This window comes from Sus scrofa, chromosome 12 (assembly GCF_054392235.1).
Source record: "Sus scrofa isolate SSC_HxYL_T2T_F1_AM1 chromosome 12, Sscrofa_HxYL_maternal_Yorkshire_Landrace_v2.0, whole genome shotgun sequence".
NCBI classification, from domain to species: domain Eukaryota; kingdom Metazoa; phylum Chordata; class Mammalia; order Artiodactyla; family Suidae; genus Sus; species Sus scrofa.
The window spans coordinates 1,525,042-1,541,552 of NC_139394.1; the positions used below are offsets into that span (position 1 = coordinate 1,525,042).

Genomic DNA, 16,511 nt, shown 5'->3' on the forward strand with positions numbered 1-16,511 from the left:
ACGGCATATGGAAGTTGCCCGGACAGGGATCCTATCCCAGACCCAGGTGTGACCTACACCACAGCTGCTGCAATACTGGATCCTTAACCTGTTGTGCCACAGCAGGAACTCCAATTTTTTTTTTTTTTAAATTGTGGCTGCATCGTGGCATATGGAAGTTCCTGGGCCAGGGGTCGAATGGGAGCTGCAGCAGGGGTCTACACTATGGCAACACCGAATCTGAGCCACATCTGCGACCTGTGCTGCAGCCTGTGGCATCGCTGGATCCTTAACCCACTTAGGCAGGCCAGGGGTCAAACACACATCTTCACGGAGACTGGTCCTTAACCTGATGAGCCAAAACGCGAACTCCTCCATGCCCACTCTTTAGAACTGTGTACTCTTGCTGAGGAACTCAGCCTCTCTGTGCTCAGCGTCCCACTCCTAAAACGTGGGCGCTAACTCCTGGAATCCGTTATCAACGCTGACATGAAGGTGCAGCCCCGGAGACCCGCGCATCTAGCACACTTCTCCCAATCGGTCTCGAGGGTAATTGCTGAAAATGAAGGCTTAAAATCCTGCTCCTCTCCAGAAGGCGTGACGTGGCCCTTTCCCTCCTGCCCTCCACTGCTCTTCCGGATGGGGGCCACAAGGGGCGAGCTCTTGTGCTCCAGACCCTGCAAGACATGGCGCAGGACGCCAGCTCCACAGGGAGGATCAGCTGGCTGTAGGGACAGGTGCGCCCCATAGACCCCGTCCCCACCCCCCCCGTGTGCGTCCATCCAAGCCCCGCCCCTGCAGGCGCCGAGGTCCGCCTTTCATTGGTGAGCGCCCTGCCCCGAGCTCCGCCCCTCGTCGTCACTTCCGGGCGGAGGAGCTCGCGGAAGGCGGAAGTGTGCGTGCCCAGGCGGCCGCCGAGCAGCACCGGAGTGTTTCTCGCCGGCTCCCCGCGGCTTTTCCCGGTCTGGGCTCGGGGACGCTGCGGTGGCCCGCGGGAGCCAGCGGGGGACGAAGCTATGAGGCGGCCGCGGGGCCTGGCGGGGCCTGGAGGGTGACTGCTCCCGCCGCCTTCCCGCGAGACCGCCTCCTCCAGGCGGCGTCCCCCTCGGGGTCTCGCGCCCCACCGTCCTGCCGGCGCCTTGGACCCGGGGCTCCGGGGCCCCAGGCCTCGCGCCATGACCGCGGCCGCGGCCTCCAACTGGGGGCTTATCACGAACATAGTGAACAGCATAGTAGGGGTCAGTGTCCTCACCATGCCCTTCTGCTTCAAACAGGTGAGTCGAGCGGGCGGTGGTCGCCGCCCCGGCCGCCCCGGGCTCAGCCCGTCACGGGAGCCGGCGCGGCGGGAGGAGGGACCCGGCAGCCCACCCGCCCCGGCGCCGCCGCGGAAGCCGAGGGAAAGCCCCCCGCGAACAGCTTGCGCACCGTTGGTAACTTCAGACCGAGGTGCAGCGTGTAGCGAGGCGATCTTGAAAACTGGAGAGTGACCGCGGGACTCCGTGTTCGCGTCCTTTCCTGGCGTTTCTTGCAACTCTGATCCCACCGCACTCCTTTCCGGGAGCGCACAGGTCAACCCCCGGCCTTGGAACTAGATTGGGGTGTGGGTTCTGAGGGGGTTGCTAAATTCACCAGATTGGACACGTCAGAGCTTTGTGTTTCGCTGTGGGCAAACCTTACCTTAACGGAAAACGTCGGAAGTATTAAAAAATTGGTGTCATTCCGACGTTAAATACTGCAGGAGAGAAACTCAGCCTTTTTTGAGGTGTGGGTTTATTTGGCTTCTGTTTAATCCACAAATAAAGAGGCTTTTGGTCCTTTAGAAGAGGGAGGTTGACAGAGTTATCAAATTGGGCAACTTCTTAACTAAAAACGAACTTCTCCGCTTCCTGTGTGCCACACTGGAGGTGCCGCTCCCCCGGCCGCCTGGGGCAGGAGCTGGCCACGAGGGAGAGCGGCTTTCTTGAGGCTGGAGGAGGACCAGTGGGACACCAGGGGAGGACAGGTGGCCAGCAGGCCCTCAAAGACCAGCCTTACGTGGAAAAATGCGCATAAGATGATATTTTGGCCTTGACGTGGGCTCCAGTTGCTTCATCTTAGATTCAGGTTTTGCATTTTTCATATTTAGGATGCTTTGCTGTAAATAGCAAGCAGAAGAAAATGCGTTTCGGTTCCCGTGTGAGCGGTTGCTCTGACTTGCTTGGCGACCGTGTTGCTGGGGGGATGGAGACGGCGGGCTGACGTGGAAGGCCATGCTGGCGGCTTCTGGAACCTCCAAGGCAACATCTGTGTCTTGGCATGGGAGTCGCAGTGTGGGCCGGCCCCCTCTGGGTGTTCCTGGAGGGACTACGTATCCCAGCGCGCACTGCGACGCGCCTGGCACAGAACTGCCTCCTGGGATGTGTAGTTGGCTTGTCCTGCGCCTGTACCTGTACCGCCATCCTTCACGCCTGTCTGCCACGTGCCACCGCGGCAGGGCTCTGGGGGTTCAGATTTGAGTGTCTGCCGTGGGCTGGGCACGAGCCTGCTGCTGAGCCCGCTGCCGGAGCGTTTAAGCACGGGCCCGGCTGACTTGCTGGGTGGGGGGGGGAGCTTAGAGGTGGGGGCTGGAGACCTGGCAGGGGTTTGCCTCGCCCTGAGGGCCTGGCCGAATTAGGAGCTGCTCTCAGTTGGACTCAGCATCTTCTCCGCAGGAAGCCCCTCGGCCAGAACACGGTGTGAGGCCAGTGGGCAGTTTGGGGATGTGTGTTTTTCATCTGGCAGCCAGGTCATTAAAAAAAAAACTTGGGGTTCGTGTTGTGTTGTTTTTTGGTTTATTTGGTTGGTTGTAGCAATTTGAGTACTTGTCCAAAAGAATTAACATTTTACTGAAGCGTGTGTAACATGCATCCAGAAAAGCGAGTGCACTTTGGGTACACTCTGGATGACTTTTCATAAAGTAGTTAACGAAAACAGATAGCCAGCCCCGAGATTAAGGAGCACACACAGCGAGCACCCCCCACCCTGCCTCCCCACTGAAGGTCCCCCTGCCACCTCCAGCGCCACCGTCAGCGTTGCCGGGTGCGACCATCCCGTGAGTAGGTTGTGTCCTAGATGCGCTTCGGGGTCTGGCAAGCGCTCCTCCACGTGTTTGTTCTTTAACTTTTGTGGACAGGACGGTGCGGCCTGTTTGGAGCCTGTGCACAGGCTTTGGCGCTGGGGAGGCGTCCCGCAGGCTGCCGACCTGCGCCCGGGCGGCCGGGTCGCGGGCTGTGTGCGCCTTGCGCTCTGGCACATGCTAGGAGGAGAGTTGGTTGTCTCTTCAGCTTTTGGATCGCAGATAAACCTGCTGTAAACATTGGCGTACAGGCTTGTGCAGGAACACATGTTTTCATTTCTTTTGGATAAACACCTAGGAGTGCAATTGCTGGTCAGATGGTGAGTGTCTGCTTAACTTACAAGAAAGGCGTAAATGTCACTTTTAATCTCTTCCTTCCAGAATGTGTTTATCGCTCAGAGCTGTTGATCCACGTGGCTGGAAGGTGGTTCGCTGGAGGGGGTCTGCAGGGAGCTGGGGAGACTGGCAGCCCCTCGATTCCCTGAGACTCTGGGAGGGGCCGGGGAGGAAGCGGTGTCCCAGGTGCTCTCTCTGGCTCACGCACAGGCCTGGTGTCCCTGGACAGCGCGTGTAGCTGCCAGGCCCAGGAAGCTGTAGGCGCGGGAATGAACCAGAGCTGAGCTGAGGCCGCACCTGCCGGTCCGTGCGTCAGGTGGGGACTCCGGCGGTTTTTCTCCGATGACGTCTCTTTTTCTTCCAACCCTCCAGTGCGGCATCGTCCTGGGCGCCCTGCTCCTGGTCTTCTGCTCTTGGATGACGCACCAGTCCTGCATGTTCCTGGTGAAAGCCGCCAGCCTGAGCAAACGGAGGACCTACGCCGGCCTGGGTGAGGACCTCGCCTCCCGGGGGCCGGGGGCTGGACCCTTCTCTGCCCTGCTGAAGAAGGGCTGCGATGGGCCCTGGGGCCCTGGGGCGCATCCCTTTCTTTTCTTTTCTTCCACTTCATTCTTAAAGGGTTCCTTGAACAGCAATGCCTTTTCGTAGTTTGAAATTTAATGCAATTTTTCAAAAAACCATTAATGTGAACACGGGCTTCAGCATTGAGGGATGCTCGTCTTCCCGGCTCCCGCTTAATAAGCACATGCCCACCCAGAGCCCCCTCGTCGTTCAGGCGGCCCCGGCAGCCTCTGCGCCCCTGTGGACCTGGGTCTCGTCTGCCCTCCCACGTCCGGGGGTCTTGCTTCATGAGCCACTCTGTCTGCAGGAGGGTTAGGGTGGCCGGGGGCGAGTCCCCGGTGTCCTGGTGTCTCGAGGCTGCCGGCTACGGTTTTGTTTCCTTCCGTTCTTCTGTCCTCCTTTGGTCTCAGCTGAGGCAGACAGGCTGCTCTCTGCTTCCCTTCGGTTCGGAGCGGTTCCTGGCAGCTCAGCTCTGAGCGCAGGGTCCCTCCCGCCCCGGCCCCGCGGGCCCTGTGTGCAGGCTGCTTTGTCTCCACCGCCTTGGAGCTTCCCGCGCTGCCCTCTGTTCTGGGGACACGTGTCGTGGGTCGTGACATACCAGTACCATGTTCTCGGGCGCGGGCCCTGTGTGCATCTGGGGAAGGTTCCCGTCCTCCGGCTGAAGCCCCGCCCGCCCCCCCCCAGCTCAGGTGGGACCGGGCTGCTGGGGCCGCTCGCGGAGGGCCTGGCTCGGCCCCCAGCCCGAGGCTCTCACGGTGGCGAGGAGGCGGCATGAGGAAGTGGCGTGCCTAGTTCCAGGGGCCAAAGAAAACGCAAACGTCTGCGGGCCCCACGCGTGGGCTTTTGGCAGCGCGACCTCGCTTTCCTTCCAGCCTGCCTGCTCTGCATCGCACCGAGCCGCTGGCGTTGCTTCTGACCTCGGCCGAAGGGGCGCTTCCCCGTCTCTGTTCCGACGAGCACGGTGCTGTCAGACTCTGTCGTCGGAGTCACTTGGGGGGTGAAATGTACCAGCCCCCCCGCCACCCACCCCGGGAGACCAGACTCTGCCTGGGTGACGTGTGCAGCGGGGCTGCGTCTCCAGGGCGACCCTTTCGCCCGCTGAGCGTCTCTGTGCAGCGGGGTTCCTGCAGCCGACGTCGAAGGGCTCGGCAGTGTCCTCAAGGAGGACGAGTGACCCCGGGCTGGAGAGCCGGGCTCTTGACCGCTGTCTGCCTGATTATGCCTGGAAAGTCCCTGGAAGGCGCACTGGTTGGTTGGGGGTGAAAGATTGAGGGGCACTGCCCATGGCCACCCTCCTGCAGGGCTGGCTGGGGCGCCTCCCTGGAACTGCTCGCAGTGACTGCAGCCCGCTTCTCACTGCCAGAAGCAAAGAAGATCCGAAACCACCAGTGGTCCCTGGTTGGGCCTTTGGGACCAAATGAGATGGCTCAGCTGTGGGAACTCCCACAGTCCCCCAGGCCCAGTCAGCAGCCCTCGGGCCCCTCGTCCTGGCTCGGTCTTGGCACCATCTCTGAGCTGGAGAGACCCCACTGCTTGGAAAGGAGCCCAAGACAGGAAGAGAGGAGAATCGCGGGCAGCCCTCCCTCTCCTCCTGGGCCACGTCCCCCTGCTCGTGGGCCTCTCTCCCTTCTCCGTCTTCTCCTGGCCAGGAGCTTGCCCTGCGGCCGGGGAGGGGGCCCAGGAGGAGAGCACAGGGCCTCTGTCAGCCGAGCCCTCAACACACGTGGTCTGCTGGGTCAAGGAGCAGGACCGAGGGCCTCTGTCCAGCCCTGGGGACGGTGCGGGGGGAGCTGCAGAAATTCCTGGCATGGCAGGTGTAGCTTGAACACATAGCCTCTTTAAACTGCTTGTGCTCCGAGGAGAGGGTGGCGGTTTTCTCTGATCTGCCGCCCAGCCGTGTGTTTGTGTTTGCGGCAGCTTCTCGGTGTAGTTCGTCCCTGGAGGAGGCCACAGCGCTGTGCCCTCTGCCCTGGCCATGTGTAGGCATCGCTGGAGGATGGACTGTGCTCCTCCGGGAATCCCAGCCCTGGTGGAGTTTTTGCTGTTGCTTCATATGTGTGTTTCAGGGTGTTTGGTTTGTTGCTTTGGGGCTGGTTGTGTGATTCGATTCCCTTTACCTGCTGCTCCCTTGCCCGGCTTGACCTGCTCTCGTGTGACTTTCCCAGCCCCTGTTTCAGAAGATGCACAGCTGTGCCAGAGAGTCGTCTACCCCTCGAAGTCGCGGCGCCGGCCAGGCCACTGTGACCCGGGCCCTGCCTGCCGAGAGTGTGGCCGGCCCTCGCCGCAGAGCTTCCATTGTGCGGGCTGCTTCAGCTCCGCATTGGTGGTCCCGTCACCCGCCCGCCCAGGTTTCTGTGGCCCTGGCCAGCCTGCCGCCCACTCGTGGGCCCGCCCCAGCCTGCCTGTCCGCGGTTGTGTGACCTGCGCCTGTGCCTTGAGAAATGTGGGTCGTAAACCCAGGCTTGCTGGCACCTGGGGCTCCCCAGCCTCCACACTCAGCTGCCTTTGGAGAAGGAAGGGGGGACGGCTGGGCCGCAGCCACATCGGCCATTGGCTCTTGTGGCTTAGATGTCCCTGAAATGCGAGGGGCATTCAGTAGTTTGCAAACCAGGGGGCCAGAGGGACTCCCCCACACAGTGGCCCCGTGCAGGCCGCTGTCCCTGCTTTGGGCAGTGCCCTGCCGCTTCCTGAGTGGTTTGGAAGCATTTTCAGACTTATCCACGTCCGGTGGCCAGCATGTTCCCGCCCTCCAGCTCCCTGCCCAGCCCTGGCGCTGTGGGAGGAGGGGAGGCCTCGTCCTGCTGGACCGTGGGGTGGGCCGCAGGGGTGCTGGGCCGCTGCTGGGTGTAGACGTGTCCTCCGCTAGAAGCAGCCCCTGTCAGGAAGGCAGGGCCCAGGGGCGCCTCCCCACCGGGTAGGCTCTGTTCGCAGGGGATGAGGGCACAGGCCCGAGAGCACCTGCCCCGTCCCCTCCCAGGCACCACGTGTGACGCCAGCATGAAAGCCCGTAGCCAGGGCCCGTTGGTGTGGCTGCCAGGCCTGGATGCGCTGGCATCCCGCTGGCCTGGAGGGCAGCCTCTGCTTTGCTCGGCGGTGGCTTTCCTTTCCTTTCCTCTCTTCTCCTCTCCTTTCCTCTTTCGTGTGTGTGTGTGTGTGTGTGTGCGTGCGCATGAAAAACCAACTACCTGGTTTTTCCCTGGCGGGGTCCTTGTTTTCTGAGGTTTGTGCTTGTGGAAGGTGGATCTGAGAAAAGCACAGTCCCTCACACCCGTGGACCCGCACCCCGCCGCGTTTCTGTCACCTGCCTTGTAACTCTTGTCCGTGGTGGCGTCTTCGCGGCACCGTCTGACTGGGCGTTCCTTGTCTTTCTTTCGCACCAGCGCTGCACGCCTACGGAAAAGCCGGGAAGATGCTGGTGGAGACCAGGTAGGTATGGGCCTCTGCTCGGCGGGGTCCCTGTGCCTGGCCCGCGGCCAGAGGGGAGCGCAGGGATGGCGGCAGGGACCCCCGTTTCGGCTGGGGATCGGTGTATAACGTGACGCGTTACTTCCTAAGTCGTCGAAAGTTGAGTTTGTTGTGCCCTTAGAATGACTCGTGTCAAGGCTGAAGGCCTTGGTTAAGTCTTACCAAGAAAAGTGTAGGAACGCAAAGCCCTGGGACACAGTGGGGGGCTCCCCCAGCTGTACTTCACCCCTGGGTTCTGGTCCTGAAACCTGTGGGCCAGCCCCCTGCCCCGCCGCTGCCCGGAACGCTGTCGCATAAAGGTGGCATTAGACTGGAAACATCCTGTCCTCGCCTTGGGTAAAATTTTATGAGATGAAAAAAAACGGCTGGGAAATTGCACTTCTGGGCTGCCAAGTTAGGGAATTGTAGCGGGCCAAACCCCTTTCTGAAGCAGCGGATCGTTCTTCTAACGTGCCGCACACCCCGTGCGTTTTCGCAGCCCTGAGAGGACGTTGAGGTGCTCCCGTGGAGAGGAAGCTGTAGCAGCTTGTAGATGAGAGTTCAGAGTTGGTCAGATGCATCCCGAGTAGCATAGCAAACGCCGCAGAACACGCCCGAGTCCTGGAAACTGGGCGGCGTCATCCCCCGCAGCCCTTCCGCGGGTCGCTGCGTGTCGGCCGCCACCCAGCGGGGCTGGGGCGGGTCCGGGCGGCCCCGGGATGGGCTCCCCGTGCAGACGCGCCCACGCGCTTCCTCGCAGCATGATCGGGCTCATGCTGGGGACCTGCGTCGCCTTCTACGTCGTGATCGGTGACCTGGGGGCCAACTTCTTTGCGCGGCTCTTTGGCTTTCAGGTAAGACCGTGCACAGGGGCTGGTGCCGCGGAGGCCCGTGGCCGCTGGCAGGGCGGCCCGTGGCCGCTGCGAGGCCACCTCTCGGGCGGGAGCGGGGGAGTGGGGGCGGGCCTGTGCCCAGGGGCAACGCCTGGCCTCCCTCCAGGTGACAGGCACCTTCCGCGTGCTCCTGCTCTTCGCCGTGTCCCTGTGCGTCGTGCTCCCGCTCAGCCTGCAGAGGAACGTGCTGGCCTCCGTCCAGTCCTTCAGCGCCATGGCCCTCATCTTCTACACCGTGTTCATGTTCGTGGTGAGCGGCGCCGCGGGAGAGGCACGGGAGAGGGACGGGGAGCTCCCCGTTTCACAGCAAGGCCTCTTCTGGGGGGTTTGTGGCCGGGAGTCCGCCGCCAGCCTGTTGTCACCGGGGGTGAGCCGTTACTTTCGAGTGAGTGTTTGCCGCCGGCTGGACGGGGGCTGCGGCGTGGAGCTGAGGCCGCGAGCGCCCCTGCTCCCGAGCACCCCTTCCCAGGGAAGGTCAGACGGGGTCACTCCTGCGGGAGCAGAGCCTGAGCATCCGTGCTGGGCTGCCCCTAGGAGGCCATGCACAGGGCGACGTCCCCTCCTCTCCAGGCAGCCCTGCTGTCCGTGGGTTTGTCTTTGAAATCATGTCTGTGCAAGACCGCCGAGGACTTGCCAGCGTGGGGCCTCTGGTCCCTGAGGCAGCTGGGAGGGCACGGCCGGTGGGCCTCACTGCCGAGGGCCCCTGGATGGGCAGGTGTCCCCAAGTGCCACCGCAGAGGCTGGCGAACCTGGGACCGCGTGGGACCCCTGGCCCCTGCAGCTGGTGACAGGCTGTGCCGTGGGGGCCCTATGTTGCACACCCCCCAGCCATGCAGGCAGCGAGGGCCTGGCCCGATGTGCCCACTGCCTGATGCTGAGCCCCCCCCGCCCCCCCAGATCGTGCTCTCCTCCCTCAAGCACGGCCTCTTCGTCGGGCAGTGGCTGCGGCGGGTCAGCTACGTCCGCTGGGAGGGCGTCTTCCGCTGCATCCCCATCTTTGGCATGTCCTTTGCCTGCCAGTCGTAAGTGCCACCTATACGGGGGTGGGGGCGGGGGCTGCGGTGTGGGAGGGAGCACCGTTTCCTTTGCCGGACGGTCCAGGCCGCGTGCTGGACCGACTCCTTGGCCTCTCCCGCTCTGGCTTCGGGGCGGGGGTTAGATGTTCGCCGAGAGAGAAATCCGCTCTGTTCCCAGCACTCTCTCTCGGCGAGAGCGCCCGGCTTGCCAGGCCCCCACGGGCGGCGCTGGGGGAGGCGGGGCAGCCCCAGCCGTCTGATCACAGAGTCCCGAGCGGTTTGCCAGAATTCAGCGGTTCGCGTGAGAACAGTTAGGAGGAAATTGCACAAACACTGACTCCAGACGGCTGCTGGGCTGCTCTCGGAGGACCGTGTGCGCGCGTGCGCGCGTGTGCATGAGCTGCGTGCTCGCAGGCTCTAAATGCTGACCAGGCTGTTTCCATGATTCCAGCAGCCTTACCTTCCGCAAGGGACAGGAGTCTGTGATTCTCGCCCGGTTAGACGGGAACCCCTCCCAAGAGACTTCAGTCCGGTGGAGGGGGGATGGGAAAGGCCCCTGGGCGGGGCGCTGGCGGAGCAGCCCCCGAGGCTCCAGCGGGCATGAGCTGTGCCAGTCGTAAACTACGTGACAGATGAAATTTGTTCAGACTGCTGTGTTTACACCCACGCGAGGATCCAAATCGTCGTCCCCCCACCGTCTCTCCTGGCAGCTCCGTCTCCGCCAGACCGTGCTCCCCTCTTCCTGTTAACGTCCGCGTTACAGTCGGTGACAGTTGCACCGTTTTGCCATGTACCTAGTTACCGGCTGTCCTTTGTGTCCGCGAGTTTGTTTTTGCGGAAGGCAACCCTGCTTGGGCTTTTCAGCGGTGGCCGCTCTGCAGTCAGGCGCTTGCCCTGGGTTTGGCTCTCAGCTCGATTACAGCTTCCTAGAGCGTCGCGAGCACCCATCCCGCTGCTCACAGGGGCGAGGGGGCTGCAGATCTGCCTGCGTCCCCCTTGGGGAGCGGTGCCGAGGGGTCCAGGGCTGGGCATCTCCAGGGGAAGAAGCGGCTCTTTCACCTGCGTGTCTGCCCAGGACTGTGCGGGCACGGCCGGGCTCCTTGCCCTGTGGCCCAGGGAGGCGCCGAGAGCGCTGAGCATGTGGAGCCTGGGCTGTGCGGGGGGCACTCAGGTAAACTGAGTCACGGGGCCGCTCAGCCAGGTGGGCGGGCTGCCAGTGCCCTGCGGTGCTGGGGTGGACCACCGTGGGGTCTGGCTCCTGCCATCAGGGGTCCCTGGGGTGCCGGCAGGATTGGAGGAGGGCTTTCCACGCCTGTCTTTCCCACGCGCTGAGCACAGCACCTCCTCACGGTGTCAGCAGCTCCCGGCAGGGACTTCTGGGGCCGAGGAGAGTGCCCCTGCCTTGAGATCTGGTGTTGGGGCTCCTGGAGTGGACCTTGCTCCGGCCTGGGGGCAGGTCAGCACCTGGATGCTGGCGCTGGTTCCTCTGCAGGTCCTCTGCCTCCTCCTGGGCTGCAGGGACCTGGCGGCAGCCACCTGGTACCCTCCACCAGGCCGAGGCCGTGTCCGTGGTGACTCCTGCCTCCTGGAATGGCTGCTGGCACCGTGTGTGGGGCCAGGGACAGTGCCAGCCCGGTCACGCAGTGTGAGCAGCCTTAGTGGGTCCTCTCTGTGCTCCTTTCACTTTTTAAGGTGGTTTTGGGCTTTGGCTCTGCCGACTCTTGTGCTGTTCATTTCTGTCCCGATGCGCCCCCTCCCGGCCTCCCGCGTGGCGTGACCACTGACCCGGGCTCCGGCTGTCCCTCACCCTTGGCACAGCGTCACCCTGCTTCCTCCCCTCAGGGCTGCACCTCTGCCAGGTGACCGGTGCCTGCCTGCCTGCCTGCCGTTGGCAGAGAGCCGGGGGACGCCTCCCTTGCACACCCAGCAGCACTGCCCTGCTGGCCCTGGGCCGTGGGACTGAGGCCGCTCCTCCCGACGCCCAGCTGGGTCCACGCCCGTTCTGAGCCCCTTGCTGAGGCGCTGGGATGGGCAGGCGGCCCGGCTTGTTTGTTTAACTTTCATTCTTTTGACAGCCATGCTCTGAACCGCTTCCTGCCTCCCCTGTAAACACGGGCTGCTTCAGCCCAGCCCGGCCCCCGGAGCGGGTACACTCCTGCTGCGGTGGAACAAGCGGCCTTTCATCCGCTGGCACTTGTGAAGCGTTCACAGGGAGCGCGGCGGAGGGCGCCGAGCGCCGTCTCTGGCACGGCCAGGGCTCGGCCCGGCTCTGCGTGGCCAGTGGGGTGGGGAGGCGGGTGTCCGGGGACCTGGCGAGGCGTGTCCTCTGGATCAGCTCCCCGAAGGCGCTGGGTCTTCTGCAGCCAGGTCCTGCCCACCTACGACAGCCTGGACGAGCCGTCGGTGAAAACCATGAGCTCCATCTTCGCCTCCTCCCTCAACGTGGTCACCACCTTCTACGTCACGGTAGGAGCCCTTTCGTGCCCTCCTCGCCCCCGGCCCGGCTCCTCCTCCCCGAGCCCCCGCGTGGCCCCTGGGCCTGCGAACCGTTCGGAGGCGGTGGCGTCCCGCCCCAAGCACCTCCCCGGGCCTGCGCTGACCCACCGGGAGGGTGGAGAGGGGCCCGGGGCCACAGCCCACAGGGGTGCCCCTCCGGTCTCATTCTCCGTGGGTGGTTTTCCCACGTCGCACGTAGAGCTGCGACGTCGGGCTCGTCTGAACCTGGTTGTTCCCCACTCTGTTGGCTGGTGCAGTGGGCCGCCGGGCCTCCGCGCGAGGGCAGCACAGCGTACCCATGGCCCCCCGGGTTGGGTTTCCAGCCAGGTCAGGACCAGCCCCCCGGCGAGGCGCGTGGGGCATCCCGCCCCCGCCGCCGCCACTGCCGTCCCCCCGCAGGTGGGCTTCTTTGGCTACGTGAGCTTCACCGAGGCCACCGAGGGCAACGTGCTCACACACTTCCCGTCCAACCTGGTGACGGAGATGATCCGCGTGGGCTTCGTGATGTCCGTGGCCGTGGGCTTCCCCATGATGATCCTGCCCTGCAGACAGGCCTTGAACACGCTGCTTTTCGAGCAGCAGGTAAGGCACGCGCCCTGGTCTCAGGCGCGCTCTGCTCTGGCTTCGCTGCTTCCCCGTCTTCCCAAGCAGTAGTCGGCAGAGCTTTTTGCTTTTCTCTGGTCTTTTTAGAGCCATGCCTGCGACCTGTGGAGGTTCCCAGGCTCGGGGTTGAATCGCAGCTGCAGCCGCCGGCCTCCACCGCAGCCACAGCCATGCGGGATCCTTAACCCACTGAGCGAGGCCGGGGACTGAATCTGCGTCCTCATGGTTCCTAGTCAGAGTCGTTTGGCTGAGCCCCGACAGGAACTCCTCTGCGGCACTTTGAAAAGCCTCTCGTGGCGTTGGTCTAGAAGGAAGGCGGGAGGGCTTGCCGCCACGTCTTAGCGCGAAGCAGCAGTTCGCACTGGTGGCTGCTCTGGGCGCGGCCTGTGGCTTCCTCAGTTCTGGTCGCAGGTTCACGTCTGCGGACCCGCCTCCTCCCGGGCGGACCCGCCTGGCTGTTGGTGGAGCCCTTTAAGGAAAGGACTCGCCTCACAGAAGAGTGGAGAGGAAATTGGGCGTTTCAGAACCTTTTTATTTTTTTGGCTTTGAGGGCCGCACCCGTGGCATAGGGAGGTTCCCAGGCTAGGGGTCGAAGCAGCACTGCAGCTGCCGGCCTCCACCACAGCCACAGCCACGCCAGATCCGAGCTGCATGTGCAGCTGCACCTGCGACCTCCGCCACAGCTCATGGCAACACTGGATCCTTAACCCACTGAGCGAGGCCAGAGGTCGAACCAGCGTCCTCGTGGTTCCTGGTCGGATTCATTTCGTTTCCGCGGCGCCATGATGGGGACTCCAAGCCCTCTTGTTTTTATTTTCCTTCCTGCAGCAAAAAGACGGAACCTTCGCTGCTGGGGGCTACATGCCGCCCCTGCGGTTCAAGGCCCTCACCCTCTCAGTTGTGTTCGGAACTGCGGTCGGTGGAGTCCTGATTCCAGACGGTACGTGGGCTGCCCCGGCCTGGCCTCCTGCCGCCCTTTCCCGCCCCCGGCCTGCGGCTGCCCGGCCCCGCCCGGGTCTCAGCCGTCTCCTGGGACGTCCAGAGCCTCGCTGCCGCCATCCTCTCTGGCCTGAAAACGTCTCCAGACTCCCAGGGCTTTTTCCTTTGAGGCCCCGGGAGAGGCTCGGGAGCAGTTGCCGGCTCGAGGGCCGCAGGCTCGGGTGGGGACACAGGCCCGGTGCGGGGTGAGGCCTTACCAGGCGGCTCCTGGCCCCTCGCCGTCCTCCGTCGCACCGGTCGCTTGGACCCCCTGGGTCCCTGCTCCCCGCGGCTGTCCCAGGGGGCCTGGAGGTGCCTGGGTGCGGCGGCCCCAGGCCCCGCTCGCAGGAAGCTCACGGCCCCGCCGCTCTGGTCCGCAGTGGAGACGGTGCTGGGCCTCACGGGCGCCACGATGGGAAGCCTCATCTGCTTCATCTGCCCGGCTCTCATCTACAAGAAGATCCACAAGAACGCGCTGCCCTCCCAGGTGCGTCCGCGCCGCGCTCGGCCCCTCGGGGAGAGGAGGCCGTGGTCGCTCTCTCTCAGCGCCGAGGAGGTGGCCCGTGGGGCTGGGGAGGTGGGAGTGAGCCGGGGGAGCAGCCGGCGGCCCGGGGCCGCCGAGCCCCGCACCTGCGCGTCCAGCCCTGAAGCGCTTCTCCCTGCGGTCCTTACGGCGACCGGTCTCCGCCCGGCCTCGACTCCATCCTCCCGAGGTCGCCCCCCGCCCCCGTCTCACTCGGGGCTGCCTTGTGGGCCTCACCTCTCCCGTCCTCCCCCGTTAGAGCAAAACCAGCAGCTCGTCCGCGTTTGAGAAGGTGTCTGCAGGATCTGGGGACGGGGTCCCTGTGTCGAAGCGGGGGGCCTTCTCCCCGGAGCCGGCGGGCAGGTTGGCGCTGTGGCCCCGCAGCCCAGCTCGGCCTCGCCCCTCCGTCCACCCGCGGGTGGTGGCGTCTCTCCTTCGGTGCACGGGCTGTGCTCTCGGTTGTCGGGCGTTTTCTGAGGTTCCGGGGACAGGTTAGGAGTCTGGGGTGCACACGGCAAAGCGCGTTGCTCGCACGTGCGGCTCCGTCGTGTTTGCGAAGTGAGCGGAGCCAGGGCCGGGCTGGAACATCCCAGCGCCTGCCCCCGGCCCTGGCGCCCCGCCGTCTCTCCTCCACGAGGGTTGCTGCTTGGTGTCTTGTGACGTTTTGGAGTAAGTTTGTCTGCCTTTCACGTCGGCATAAACGGAGGCCCACGGTTAGTGCAGGCGGGCGGGTGGGTGGGCGTCTGGCCTCCTTACTCGGCGTCACGCCCGAGATCCCCGCGTCGCTGCCGCTGTCGCTGCCGGGGGCCCTGCCCTGGGACACCCCGCCCTGTGAACTGCCGTCGCCGGAGCCCCGCGGCTGCCCGGGCTGCCTGCCGCTGCACCGGGTGCCTGCACTTTTGTCGGAGGTTCACTTCGGTGCGGACGTGGTGGCCCGGGGGTTACGTCTGTCTGGTGTCAGTGCACTTGGCCAGACTCTCTCTGGCTTTGCAGAGTGGTCCTCAGGCTCCATCTCGGAGCGCCGGGGGCTGTGGCGTCTCTCGTCCGGGTTTCAGCTTCTGGCCTTTCCGACGGATGCTCAGCGGAACCTCCTTTGGGTTTTAATCCGCAGCCCCCACGCGACTAACGATGCGGAACACGCTTTCACACACTCAGTAGCCCCGTGGCTGTCGTCTTTGCAGATACCTTTCAGTTTTTGCCCTTTTTTTTTTTTTTTTTTTGCTTTTTAGGGCCATACCTGCGTCATGTGGAGACGCCCAGGCTAGGGGTCAAATCGGAGCTACAGCTGCCGGCCTACGCCACAGTCACAGCTGCAGCAGCATCGGATCCGAGCCGCATCTTCAACCTGTTCCACAGCCCACGGCAACGCCAGATCCTCAACTCTCTGAGCGAGGCCAGAGGTTGAACCCGCAGCCTCATCGATACTAGTTGGAGTCCTTTCTGCGGTGCCACAACGGGAACTCCGCCCATTTTTTAAATCCATCGTGTTATTTGCTTTTGTCTTACCGATTTATGGAGGGTTTTTTTGTTTTTTTGCCATGCCTGCAGCATGCGTAAGTTCCCGAGCCAGTTATTGAAGCCATACCACAGCAGGATCCCAAACTGCGGCAGTAGCAACCCTGGATCCTTAAGCCCCTGCACCACAGGAGGACTCCTTGTTGAGGTTTTTTTAAAAACTGTATAAGACTTTTTTCAAGGAGTTCCCACTGTGGCTCAGCGGTAACAAACCCAACTAGTGTCCATGAGGACACAGGTTCGATCCCTGGCCTCGCTCAGTGGGTTAAGGCTCTGGCGTTGCTGTGAGCTGTGGTGTAGGTCGAAGACGTGGCTCAGAACCGGCATGGGTGTGGCTGTGGTGGAGGCCGGCAGCCGCAGCTCTGATTCGACCCCTGGCTTGGGAACTTCCATATGCTGCAGGTGCAGCCCTACGGAGACCAAAAGAAAAAGACTTTTTTCAGAAATATATAGTACAAATGTTTTTTTTTCACTCTTGGCTGCTTTTTCACTTTCTTAACAATACCTTTTGATCAACAGGTGTTTGTGGTTTTTTAAACGTGGTTCGGCTTTTGAGTCTTTTTTTTGCAGTGTGCTTTTTATGCACCATGTAAGAAAATGTTGCTCCTTGAGGGTCTTTAGTCAGTCTCGTCCGTCCCTTTGTAGAAGCCTCTTTAGTTTCACTCTCTCGTTTAGATCTGGGCCCCGTCTGGGATGCTTGGTGTGGGGCAGGGATCAGGGTTTGTGTCCCTGTGGCTCTCCAGCTCAGCAGCACCCTCCTCGTCCCAGCGTGGCCATGGCCCGTGGTCGTTGGTGTCCCGCGCATGTGCGAGGCTGGGCACCCTGCCCCGGTCTGTAGGTGTCTCCGGCAGCACGGCTTCCCCGTGTGGTTGCTGAGGCCTGGTGGTGCGTCTCGAGGCCAGCGCCGTGGTCTCCTCAGGACGGACTCGCCTGTCGGCTCTTGGCATCTCCAGCTCAGCCTTGGAACTGGCTTCTCAGCTTCCCCCAGACCAGGCTGCTGGCCTTCGGCCGGGGCTGCATCCCGCTGTAGATCGCAGACGTGGCCTTATTCCATTCGCAGCCTTTCCCCTAAT

The 16,511-nt window shown here is 63.2% G+C and overlaps 1 protein-coding gene across 11 annotated transcripts in view; it reads left to right on the plus strand.

The window, feature by feature from the left end:
- The first annotated feature begins 868 nt into the window (after positions 1-868).
- Positions 869-16,511, plus strand: part of SLC38A10 (solute carrier family 38 member 10) — a 33,321-nt gene continuing 17,678 nt past the window's right edge. For 7 of the 11 annotated variants that reach the window (XM_005668573.3, XM_084983293.1, XM_084983295.1 and 4 more), the window contains exons 1-10: positions 869-1,253; positions 3,782-3,899; positions 7,351-7,396; positions 8,175-8,268; positions 8,414-8,557; positions 9,205-9,329; positions 11,687-11,789; positions 12,219-12,401; positions 13,251-13,362; positions 13,781-13,887. In XM_005668573.3, the coding sequence (XP_005668630.3) occupies positions 1,155-1,253; positions 3,782-3,899; positions 7,351-7,396; positions 8,175-8,268; positions 8,414-8,557; positions 9,205-9,329; positions 11,687-11,789; positions 12,219-12,401; positions 13,251-13,362; positions 13,781-13,887 (1,131 nt within the window). In that variant the 5' untranslated portion in view covers positions 869-1,154. The remainder of the gene's footprint in view (positions 1,254-3,781; positions 3,900-7,350; positions 7,397-8,174; positions 8,269-8,413; positions 8,558-9,204; positions 9,330-11,686; positions 11,790-12,218; positions 12,402-13,250; positions 13,363-13,780; positions 13,888-16,511) is intronic. The other 4 variants (XM_084983297.1, XM_084983299.1, XM_084983300.1 and 1 more) reach the window with 2 other exon arrangements.